Source organism: Protopterus annectens, chromosome 2.part0 (genome assembly GCF_019279795.1).
Source record: "Protopterus annectens isolate FY-2018-M chromosome 2.part0, PAN1.0, whole genome shotgun sequence".
In the NCBI taxonomy this organism is placed as follows: Eukaryota; Metazoa; Chordata; order Ceratodontiformes; family Protopteridae; genus Protopterus; species Protopterus annectens.
In genome coordinates, this window is record NC_056728.1 from 969,925,597 (window position 1) to 969,938,115 (window position 12,519).

General features: G+C 38.7%; 1 protein-coding gene across 1 annotated transcript in view; it reads right to left on the bottom strand.

The window, feature by feature from the left end:
* LOC122792799 (extracellular matrix organizing protein FRAS1-like) overlaps window positions 1-12,519 on the bottom strand; it is a 4,352,848-nt gene that overhangs the window by 1,485,763 nt on the left and 2,854,566 nt on the right. Inside the window, exons 44-45 of the mRNA XM_044060368.1 lie at window positions 11,042-11,161; window positions 3,646-3,825 (exon numbers count right to left, since the gene is read on the bottom strand). Coding sequence (XP_043916303.1) covers window positions 3,646-3,825; window positions 11,042-11,161 — 300 coding nt within the window. The remainder of the gene's footprint in view (window positions 1-3,645; window positions 3,826-11,041; window positions 11,162-12,519) is intronic.

The following is a 12,519-nucleotide window of genomic DNA, read 5'->3' on the forward strand; positions in this document are numbered from 1 at the left end:
GAAGTTTGAAATTAATGGAAATGAATAAGAAATAGCAGTCTCCCTAGTAATCCTAATACTTTAATGCATTTAACAGAACAGTGTACAATTTAGTTTTATTTAAAGATAGCCAGTGCACCTTTCCTTATGGCTAAAAGTTAATGTTTTCTGAAAGCATACAAGCTTTTTTTTTCACATCTGGGTGGGGAATAGAGATTAAAAAAAACTTACAGCAATCATTAAGTGGAAGCCCAGGCTTTAACATGTGCTTTAGCATGGGCAGCCTAATAATAAGTTACATATTGCCCATGGGTGCAGCTATTGATTTGGGACAACTGTTCCTATCTATTATGTTAACCTTTTGACAATGTACATAATTTTCTGAGTTTGTTACAAGTTAAAAGATGACAGTGAGAGTTCTGAAAATATATTCAGTTTTTTGTTTTATTCTTTTCATTAACGCAAACAATTTTGAAAAATGTAGCACGATTTCAAAATGGAGATGAAAAGAAGCAACTACATAAGAGATCATCCTGCAAAATAAATAAATAAAATAAGATAAAAGATGCTCAAGTTATATATCAACTACACAAAAGCTTTAGATTTGGGTACAATAGCTAAGTTTAAAAAGGCCCTTTAGGGATGTTAACCTAGTAATAATTATGGGCGTATGATTATGCTGTGCTAAAATAAGAAGGTGGCTGAAACATGGCAAGTCTACACCTAGTGAGTTTGGCTTTAATGGCCTGAATGTACCCATAAAGATTTAAAATGTCAAAGATTAAGGGCATTCAGAAGGCACACAGCTGAAACAGTTTTATGTTCTTACAGAGGTTATCTGCGTGTATCCCATGGGGCTCCACTACAGGCTGCTTAATGTAGTACACAGTGAAGTCTAACTTGTCAGCATTTTTCCTGCAGTTTTTACAGAACTGTTTTGCCTGTGTGAGTGTGTGAGTGTGTGTGTGTGTGTGTGTGTGTGTGTGTGTGTGTGTGTATAAATAGATATATATATATATATATATATATATATACATGCACATATGCACACACATATATACACTCATATATGTACTCATTCACTTTGGCCAATTTTTCTAATAAAAGCTGACTTTAGAAAGAGTCAGCTTCAGTTGTTTACCATGCACACACATATCTATACCTCTCTCTCTCTCTATCTCTCTCTCTCTCTATATATATATATATATATACACACAAACATATATATATATATATATATATATATATATAGATACACATATATATATATATAGATACACACACACACACACACACTTGCAGCCTGTAAGAGGAACTGCTCAAAAGACTCTTTTTCCTTCTTTTTTCAGCCTGCATGTGAGATCACGGTAAAGCATAATCAGAGATTTTGCCCTTTTCCCACTGTTGAGCAATCTCAGAATTGATGTATATAAATTACATGGAGTGGGGGATGGTCCCCCTACAAAACTGCTACAAAACTCTAAAAAAAAAATGATTTTTTGTATTCGCTTTTTGCAGCATTAAATGTTTGAGACGGTCACAACATATACATATACATCTGTATCTATACCTATGTAGATAGATAGATATTTTAACAAGGTAACTACAACTTTTTTTTAGATTAAATTGTGTCTTGCTGATTTCTGTGCATGACTAGAAGTAACATTCTTACATTATACCTATGTAAATATCTAAATAAATGCAGTGTGAATACACTGTAATCTGCAATGAAGCACCCTTTTTGTACAATACTGAGATATACTAAAATATTTGATGTGATGTTCTATTTGTACTAACTTTACCTATTATACTATCCAGGATAATTTGTTACTGCTGTTAAAATTGTCCCAATGGGATCAGGACTCTAACCTGGTCACCAAATGAATTAGCTAACTAGAAAGACAGACACAGTCAAGCACAATGTCCTGCCATCCTTTGCACCTTGTCTTTTTTTCCAACACTGCTGGCTCCTATGTCATGTATGTATGTACCAGTCTCTCCCTTCCCTTTGGCATACTGCACATGTGTTATCTCTTGGTCTGCTGTACTTTCCTCCTCTACTTCTCCACCTTCAGTTTTAAGTTACTCTTCTCTACGTAAACCCACTCTCTCTCTGTTCCCTGCGCCTCCCTTTTCTCTGTTCCACCTCTCCTAACAATTCTCACTTTTCTCCATACTTTCTCCTTATACTACATATACTCTGGTCCTGTCAACACCTAGCTATCTGTATTGTCTGCAAATGATCAACTCAGGCCCTGAGTCCTAATTATCTTTCAGCTGATCCATCTGAACATTCTGCACCAACCCCCATCTTACAGGTCCCTAGTTTGCACCAGTGGCATAGAGGGCTAAAGCGCTGTCCACACCATTGCAACCAGAATCTGCGTGCATAAATGGTGGGACCTGAAGAGCAAATACACTCCTTGACAGCAATGTGCGTCTGCCTCAGGATGCCTCAATCTCTTTATCAGCCCTTAGCATGAGTCAGAGGTGGCTAAGTAAGGCTATGTAGATCTGGGGAGTGAGGAGAAGCCCTAGGAGCATCTGAAGGTCAATTGTTAGGAGCCAACAATACTAAAAAATAAATAAATAAAAGCTTACAGGTCAGTAAGTCACATTGCTATACTACTTACAATACATTTTTCATGTTGCCAGAGCCAACCCATTTTACTTATTTACTAATTTTTTTTTTCCCTTAAGTTTTAGTTCTTTGCATACTGGCTTTCTGAATAACATCCTTATTGACTGACTTCTAATCTGCTATTGCTTCTACATGCACAGTAAGGAATTCTGGATGATCTTCCCAGTACAAAATTTTTGTCTCCACACATCTCTTTTTAAATTTTATTTGCATGTTTTCTTGGTTTTACCTTTTTTCATACAACCTCAAACCTGCAATGCTACCCTTTAATTTCCTCATGTTGCACAATGCAGGGGTGATGTGTCTTTCACAGCTGAGAGTAATCAACCACAATGCAGATCAATAAGGAGATAGTAACATTGGGTGATATAGTGACCTTCTAGGTTAACAAATTATTGACAGGAATATGTTTCAGTTATGCAGCTCAAATGCCTGAGGCTTGGTTAAGTATCAGTTCATTATGCAATGAAAAGAGAAAGGATTACTCCTTTGAATAACTCTTCTAAGTGAGATACCAATGCATGTCACCTTCAAGACCCTATGCTAGTTACATAATTTCTACTGTATTGCTTCCTGTACGTAAACCTGGGTTCTTAACCATGGGATTCTTCAGCCATGCAGGGAAAACCCATACCCTCCATCTGAAGGAAAGCTGTGGTCACAAGCTACTAAAATACCACTCCTATCAGACAGCTTTCAAGTCACTAACTGAATCCACGTCAACACTGTTGCAGATGGGAACATCTCCTTTTCGGTAAATGGTTAGATGCTGTGTGAAAGTAATTTCCTGAAACTGTACTTAAGTCACCGATGGTGTAAAAGTACTATGTTTAATTCAAAGAGAGATCAAAATAAGCCTAAAACATACATAGCCACAAAACACCTAGTTTGTCATGATCCTGAATAAAAAAATTCCACTGAACAATCTATTAATGAACTAGTAACGTTGCAAGATATTACAGTCAAACATTTTGTAGATGAGATTGCGCCGCACAGTAGGATTTTGACCATCTGCGCCACAGTACCTGGTAATGACGCAAGCTCCAAGTGTCCTAGTTCAGGCTGTTTGGTGATGGTGAAGACGAGCTCTGAAGGTTCGCTATCCTGGTCCGTGACAGAAAGTTGAAGTGTTGTGATCTTCTTTATCGAATTCTCATCTAACACAAGGCCCTTGTTTGCTATTATGGTTGGGGGAAGTCTATCCTCTGCAAAACCAAACAGAAGTAAAAGCAGTTCATTTTGTTCTAGAATGAAAGGCAACAGCTGTGAGGTAGCTGAATGAAAATGAAACAGAACAAAATAAAAGCTCACTCTTCCAAGTATACAGCACATGAATAACTGACATCATTTCAACTGTCAAAACATTTTCATTGGTACCTGGAGTTTATATGGACGGAAAACTATGTGATGGTTAATGAGAAATATATTATCTCACTCCAGTATAATTCAAGCTTTGTTAGATGTGTGCAAATAAGCAACAGAATGAGTAAATAACTAGACCAGAGAAATAACATGGATTAAATTTAGAATGGTGTCCTTCTATTGCACTTAGTATTGTGTGGAAAGTGCCCAGACATTAGCAGAAACATAAGGTACTTACAATGTTAACAGATAGACTGTTTCAGCTCAAACAAGGCTGGCTAGATGTGCAGCACCTTATTACTATATTACATTACTTAGCATGTAAAGGTGTGAAAGTAAACTATGACACTAAGGATAGCTTCTGCTTTCTTTCTCAGATGCATACAGATAACGCCACACATTTTACTGGACTTGAAAGCAAGTGCTTCAAAAGTCAACAATAATAATCCATTTACAAAAAGTGGCCATTCAGTTGCAGTCGATAACTCAGATTTTCCCTTGCAAAATACTAAAAAAATGTTTATCATTATATTATCTACAAACTAGCATCCAACTCAGCAGGGACTTTGTTTTACATGTGGAACAGACATAGCTCTCACTGACATAAATGAATACAAAAGAGGTGAATTTAATCACAGAAATGTTGCCGGTAGTTTGCTCCTTGAGTTGTCAGAAGCATTTGATAACTCAACCACCAAGTCCTTCTAAGCTAACACTGCCACTGGGTTACCTGCATATAGCACTCCATGGTTCAGCGGTGACCCAAAAGGCAGCTCCCAGGCTCTCAGACAAAATCATCTGCTGACTCCTCTGCATATGGTGGAAGGCTGGCATAACAGTTAAGATATCTACCTTGGAGACACAAGGTGCAGGGTTTGATTCTTACTAGCCCACAAGGGTAGTCAGTCTAGTGCTAATCTACGAACCTATTCCACAGGGATCTGTACTTGGCCCCGTTCTATCTTCCACCTTTGTGAATGAGATATGGAAACACTGTGTTGCTACAAGTTCAATAAACTACACTGGACACCAGCCAATGCTTTGATTAGCCTTTACTGTATATTCTGAATGTATTTAACTTCATTCAAATCTGGATATCTTTATTAAAAAAAAAAAATTATGTACTTAACATTCCATACCATCTGTGTTCTCCATTTTCACTCATCCTTAACTAATGGGTCTGGATCTGATCCTTGGATCCATCTCAGCTGTTACACTAGCTCGTGGCCTCTAACAAATTCTCAAGCTCCTTCCCTACTCAAAATACACCACCCCTACCTACCAGCCCTCAGATCTTGTTTGCAGCTTGGCAGGAAGAGTATAGAGGAATAACTATTAACAAAGTTTAATACAAAGGACATAGTAGAACTAGAAAAAAAAGAATCTCATCCTTCCAGAAACTGATTATGAAAATATGGAGGGGGGTGTCATACCCGAAGTTCACATAAAGGACAGAAGTGTCCTCAAAGCCTCTCACTCCTCTAGAAGTCAGACATTAGAAAGGTATGGGGGTTGGGAAGTTGAGGATGAATGAAAATGGACAACATACATCTGATGTTGTTAGTTTTCATTATCCTCAACTAATGAGTCAGAATCCCTGGCTATCTGAACCCTTGGATAAACTCCAAGGAAGATATTCCTGGTTACAACTGAGCCAAAGGCTGTACTTCTCCTGGACAGCAGACCTAGTTATAATGAATGATGAAGATATGAGGATTTGACCAAGTTGTAGCTGAACAAATATCATCCATAGATATTCTGTACTGGAAAAACACTGCAAGTTGCCACAGATATAACTGAATGAACCTTTAGTGTTTTTTGTAAAGATGACGCACTTTATTTTAGATAAATGAAAAGTAATCTGTCAAGGCAACTGATTGAGACCACCTTTGTGACCTATTTGTCAAGTTATTTTTTTAAGAGAAATGGAATAGTCGCTCAGACTTCTTAAATTCTTATGTACTGTGTAGTTAGGAATGTAATAATTTCTGAACTACCTTAGGCAGGAAGAAATGTTTTTGCTCAACATGACCCTATCCTTCTTAAAAAAGAAATGGGGAAGGATATAGGAAAATATATACATTTCTTTTTAAGTCGCATCTGGATGCAGGTTGAAAGGGGGAATGCATCAAGGTTTGCAGTAACCAAATTCAAACCCATTGTGTAATAGGAAGTGTATATAAGGAATTCTCAGCAAATGGATACCTTCTAAATATAACTTTCAAGTTTTGTGGATGTTAGGAAAGAATTCTGAAATCCTACCTAAAGGTACAAATTGATGCGAGTTATACTTTAAAAAGTGATGAATTAGTACCCAAATAAAGTTTGCTAAAAATCCAAAAATGTATGAGTTGGAGCTGATAAAGGACCTATCTGTAGAGTTTTGTAGTGAAAGATTAACGAGAAGATAAAGGAATGGAAGAGAACCACACTGTCAGAGACTTGAGATATCTGGGTGAACTGTGCCTGTCGGGTGAAAGAGAAAGTCCAGATTGGGATTTAAAATTGAAGGTGGTTATCATGGATGAAAGCCAAAGAAAGGGGAACTACACTTGTGAAGGCCAGTAGGGAATAATGAGAATGACTCCGCTCATCCACCGAAAAGGGAAACCAGTTTGATAAAGGCAGTAGGACGCAATAAGGATTATTGTGTTCTTCCACTTTTTTTTTTTTTTTTTTACTACGGAAATTTTGGAATTAGGGAAGTTGTATGAAAGCATCCAGAAGACTGGGGGACTGTGGGGGTTATCATGACGTACAGTCTCTCTCAACAATTCTCACGGTGGGAAGAAAGAATAGTTTGTGCCCTCAGGCCTCAAATTCACATACTTGTTCACTAGCGTTCAGTGCTTTATCAATGCACTGTGGAGGCACACCTATAATGTCAAGTAGTTACTGCTCTGGTTGTTTAGGTGGGATACAAGAAAAAAATCATAGCCACGATGGCCCTACCAACTGAAAAAATAATTTTCATCACACTATTACAGAGACCACTCGTGAGGTAGTAAAAAGCACACTTTGAAGTTTGTTACAGCAGGAATATGTGCTGCTACTAAAACAAGAACAGAAGATGTTATCCATTGTCACGCACTCACTTAGGGTTAATGACACAGGTGATAAGTTTGGTTCCCTCTAGTTTGTTGATGCATCAAACCAACAGTAATAGTATGCAGGGTGTTCGAGTCTTGGAATGCTCTGACTTCTTTGGGGACATGTGTATTGTATTGTTTCCCCCATGAAAAGGATTTCTCCACCTAATGTGGGAAGTGTTTGTGCACACTATGGTCATGGGTCGAGGAAAGATGAAAGGACAACCTGGTACAAATAACTGTAACCACATCCACCAGGAAAAGAATCATTTGCATACCTAGATTATTCTTATTACTCTGGAAAGGGTGAGAAAGTATTGACCACTGAGATGCTAGCATCCACTGAAGAATACTTTTGTGGAATCTTGCCAAAGGAACTACAGTCATTGTCAGTATCAACTATTTTAAAGCTTGCAAAATCAATTGGGTATGGAAATTGTGGTACGTACAGTACTTCACTGTCTGCTTCTTATATGACTTCGTAAATGAGGAAAAGAGATTATCACAGGAACTCTGTGGAACACCACTCCTATTAATTCTTATGTCTGAGCTGATTGCAACTAATTGTCTAGATATGGAAAAGACCCAGAAAAGTTTTAGTCTCAAGCTCTATTTTTTGGTGAGCTTCCTGGGGCTGTGGAAAAGTCAAAGGAGGAGCACTCTGAACTAACAAAAACTGGCCTCCTGATGGAAGTGGAAGTCCCCCCTGGATCATCTCACCCAGTTCTATGTGACAGCACACATCCTAAAGAACTATGGATCACACCCAACAGTCCTTGTTTGGAAAGGGCAGGACTAAGTGAATCATGAACATACTGAAAAAAATGTGTGATGAACTGGCTTGTTCAACACACACATCCAAAATTGGTCTCTGGTCCTGTGTACTCTCAGGAGCCCAAGTTCCCCATAACAAATGGTCCAGTAGGACCTTTTGGATGAATTCCTTTTCTAGTAGCCTTTGCACTTCTCAGTGCAGATTCTTCCATTTGACCTGGTAGAACATTGAATATTTTCCTTAAAGATGGAGGAGGTGGGAAAAAGGGGATATGTAACTAGTGATAATAATTTTCTGAACTCGACTGTCTTTTCTCTGACACGAGTCTCTCATGTACGAGGATAAGTGACCATTATATTGTCACAGAGTTAGACCATCGGGCCTCTTTCAAAATTGCAAAAAGGTCTTTTGGGTAGAAAAAATCCCTACACCCTTGGTTTGTGAGCTGGGGAATGGTATAGCATTATCGGTCACCTCCATCTCAGGAGAAACTACCTTTATAGGTGACTTAGAATAAAATCTTAAGAATTCTGAATCACAGATGTTCATTAAGAGGGAGGGGGATGTTTTCGTCTCTCATCATGAGTGTGTGTTGTATTTTGTGAAGGTAACCAGAAAGATCCCTGAATGAAATCCTTGACAATGAAGACTTGAAGGGCTCCAATGAAACACACACACGCATCCAGGCATGCCTCTTGGAGGAGATATCTGAAACCTCATCCCTTGAGGTGCCTTCTGAAGCATGTGAGACAAGGCTCATAGACAAAGTTGATATAACCTGAAGGACAGCTAGAAGAAAAAAGCTGTTGAAGGTTCAGCCTCAGTGGATCAACACGAGACAGAGACCTGGACAGTTCCCAACAAGATCCCCCTGCAGCCCTGCAAGTGTGTCAGACAATGAAATGATTCAAGAGCAAATACTGCTGAAGCATAAACACACCCTACAAATCTGTTTGCCATCCCAGACTCTCCACTGAAAGGACAGACAGTGAATCTGTGCTCTGTTAGTTTCCCCTTTCATTTTTGCAGCTGTTCCCAGTCATGGTATGTAATGTTCCTTCTCACCAGCCCAGCCAGCAGGACTGCCATCTGGATCCCAGCTCTGCCCAGCATCCATAACCCGCAATCCATTCTTCCAAAGGGATCGGGTGAGAGGGGAGGGAGAGACAGGATCCAAAACATGTTTTACACTGCTATTCAACTCCATCAGATCCAAGATTTAGGATCAGAGAAAAACGCACAAGATACGGGACAAAATACCACATGATCCAAGCTGCCATACTTAAGGAAAAAAATAGGATCCAAAGGCGGCTCCAAAAGGTTTTGGACCTGCAGCAGTCAAGATTCAAAATCTTCGAATTCTCTATGTCAATTGTCTGCCCATTGGATCCAAAGTCCCAAGTACAAATGACAAGACAAGAGTCGAAACACCTGGATCTGGCAGTATCCAAACCCCTCAGATCCAAGGATAACCTAAACTGTGGATCCAAGGTGGCAGCATGAAAAGTTTGCAACTCTGTGGAGTAAGAACTGCACTCGTCTAACTCTAAGGTCCAGGATCCGATGAAAGGACAACAGCCAAACCCCTCTGGTCTGGCAAAAGGCATGTCAGGTTGACTCAAGGGGGACCAGGATGCAAAGGTGTCTCCAAATCTCCTTATCTGAAAAGAACATATCCAAAATGTTCCCATTGTAGCTGTCAACCTCTATACACAAGAAAATCTGGACAAAGTTCCAAATTAGGAACACATTTCAAATAACGTTCTTATGGAATAAAAGGTTTTAAAATAGAAAGCATTTTCTGAAGGATATGAAGTCTAAAACTCAAAAGAATGTCATTTATTGATGCCAATCCTCAATGGTTTGTCAGCCAGCAAAAACACATTTATAAAGAAAAGACCAAAGACTATATGGCACAAATCTGGACATTCTGTGAAAATCTGGACAGATGAGAGATAGTTAGTCTTCTCTGGAAAAAAAAGTTTTCTGTCTGCTGGACCCGGGGTCCAGGATCTGACAAGAAGCGACAGGACAGAAAAGAGATAATAATACAGGATCTCAAGAAGGATCTGAACCCATCAGATCAGAGGAAGAGCTGGGAGTAACTTTACTCTTAGACTTGGCTCTGCAACACATTAGGGTCCATGCAGTCAGACTAACCATCAGATTTAAAGAGAAAACTGACTCTAAATGAGAAGGATATGACTGTGAAAGCTCGGATCCACCAGGATGGAGCAGGAAAGGTTACCACAATGTCTGTGAACTGGAACCACACATGGAGAGCCAGTAGTCTTTGACAAATGACCTGGGTCTACACAAGACACATCCAACCTAATTTCCACTGTATCCAAAGAGAGTCGGATCACAACAGACTTCGGATCCGACACACCCACAACCAGATCAAATGAGGCACAACAGCTTTCAGAATAGTGTCTCTCTCTCTCTCTCTCTCTCTCATAGACTAAAGGCACTAACAATTTCGACCTTTTGAAGGGTCATGGCTTGTACTTGGGGGATTGAAAACCCAATAACACCTTAGACAAAACAGTTTTATCACACCCCTTTTCATTATTTTTTAATGAACTCTTATTTGTGTCTGGTAGACTGCAGGGGTTGATTCCGCAACAGAAAATGCAGTCTTACAGTAGATGCTCCATGATGTCTTGTACAGAAAGAGGAGAAAAAGGAACCTGCAATAAGTAGTACAAGGAATGAAGCTACCAACAACTGTAGTGAAAAACAGAAAAGTGCATTAAGGGAGAGACCGAGGAAATGGCTTTCTGAAAGAAAGTATTAAAGAAATAATTGTTATAAGGAGTTAAGGGAAGGCGATAAGAATATTTTTTTTTCTTTTAAATAATAGAGTGAGATAAGGAAAGAAATTTTAGAGAAAGCACTTATCTCTCACTGTGAAGCTCGAGAGCTGAAGACGACAACGTCCAGATACCACAGCAGAAAATTAGATCTGTGGGATCTCAGGGGTGATGCATTATGGATACATTAGGAGCTTGAGAGTTTGGTAGAGGCCACGGGCTACTGTAATGGCCAAGTCTGATCCAGACCCATTAGTTGAGTATGAATGAAAACTGACAACGTCATATGAGATGTGTCTGTGCCATGTAGTTAATAGCACAAAAATACCTTAACACAACAATTATTATTGTAAGATGCAGAGATGATATAATGCATACTTACCAAGTACATTAATGTAGAACGACTGGTCTAGTAGCTTATTTTCTTCAGTGTCGACCACATCAAATTTGAAAGAAAAGCTTCCACCTGGTTCCCCTTTTTTATGATGGTACTCTACATGTCCTGCAAACAGCAGTGATAACAAATCACCTTTTAGCTAAATTGCATCAGCATGCTACACAGCTAAGCAAAGGATGCAAAGTGCAGGCACTGCACTCATTAAATACCTTAGTGTAACAAGTAAAGCCCAACAATCTGTGCACATGAGAAAGCATTGATAACATACCAGGGGTGTGCAGTTACACACGCATCCTGTCATGGTGCAGCAAATAATACAAATTCACTCTTGCAATCTTGTTAAAAGGTATGGATCTCAAAAAAAAAAATCAGAAGAGAATTATTTGGCAGCAAGATATTTGGTTTGCACAGCCATGAAGCTCAACACAGCACTTACTGTAAATACTTACATTCTAAACAGCAATAGTTTAATTATTTATTGACATTTGATTACCAGGAAAGTCCGACTAGATAGAAGCCCATTTTCACAGGAGGCCTGGGGAGAAAAGCTCCAAAGTATTACAAAACATTTTAAGATCAAAAATTTTACAGTCTTTAAAAATAATACAAAAAAAACACTTTCTGTTTAAATAATTTTATCAAACTAGACGTGATATAAAAACATTGGTTAAGAACAGATACAAGTTATATGACAATGATTTAATAGTTAAAGAAACTTTAGCCAGTTATAGAGAAATTAAAGGAAAGTTAGTATAATACAAACAGGAAGTGCAATACGAAGTGAGAGAGAAAAGCCAGCTTAGGGTATATTTTGATTAGGGTTACCACCTGTCCCACTTTGCGAGGGATAGTGCCTCTTTGGGCAGTTGTGTTCTGACAAAAAATATTAAAAATGGCAAATGTCCTGAGATTGTAGGACATAATTATGTCCCATATTTTATATAACAGTTGCATAAAACAGCGATTCTGTATCTAAAATACCTAAATATTACAAGAAACAGAATAAGTAACTAAAATGCTACAAGAATAAGCTTTTATTTAGGCAAAAAAGTTAAGTTCTATCCTTTGTACTGACCGTGGGTAGGTGTTGGCCTGTAAAATCTGATGTATGTCCCGAAAAAGTCCCACTTTGGCCATTTGAAAAGGTGGCAACCCTAGTTTTGATAGAAAGCCAGGGGAGAGAAACTGGTAAAAGTAAGAGAGCGAGTAAAGAAGGCAGAGTAAGGAGATGTGAGGTATGAATAAGCACTTGTTCACATTTAGAGATAGAGTTTATCCTGGAGTTCAGCAAGAAAAGACCCAGCTTTTGGCTTGGAAATCTTTCAGAAGCGTTTTAAAGGATGAGAAGGAGTGTCTTGTCCTGACAGACAGAGATAAGGAGTTCCGGGCCTTAGCAACATGGTACAGGTACAGACAGTGCCGAGCAGATTTGATAGGCTGGACAGACTGGAGTTTTTAATTAC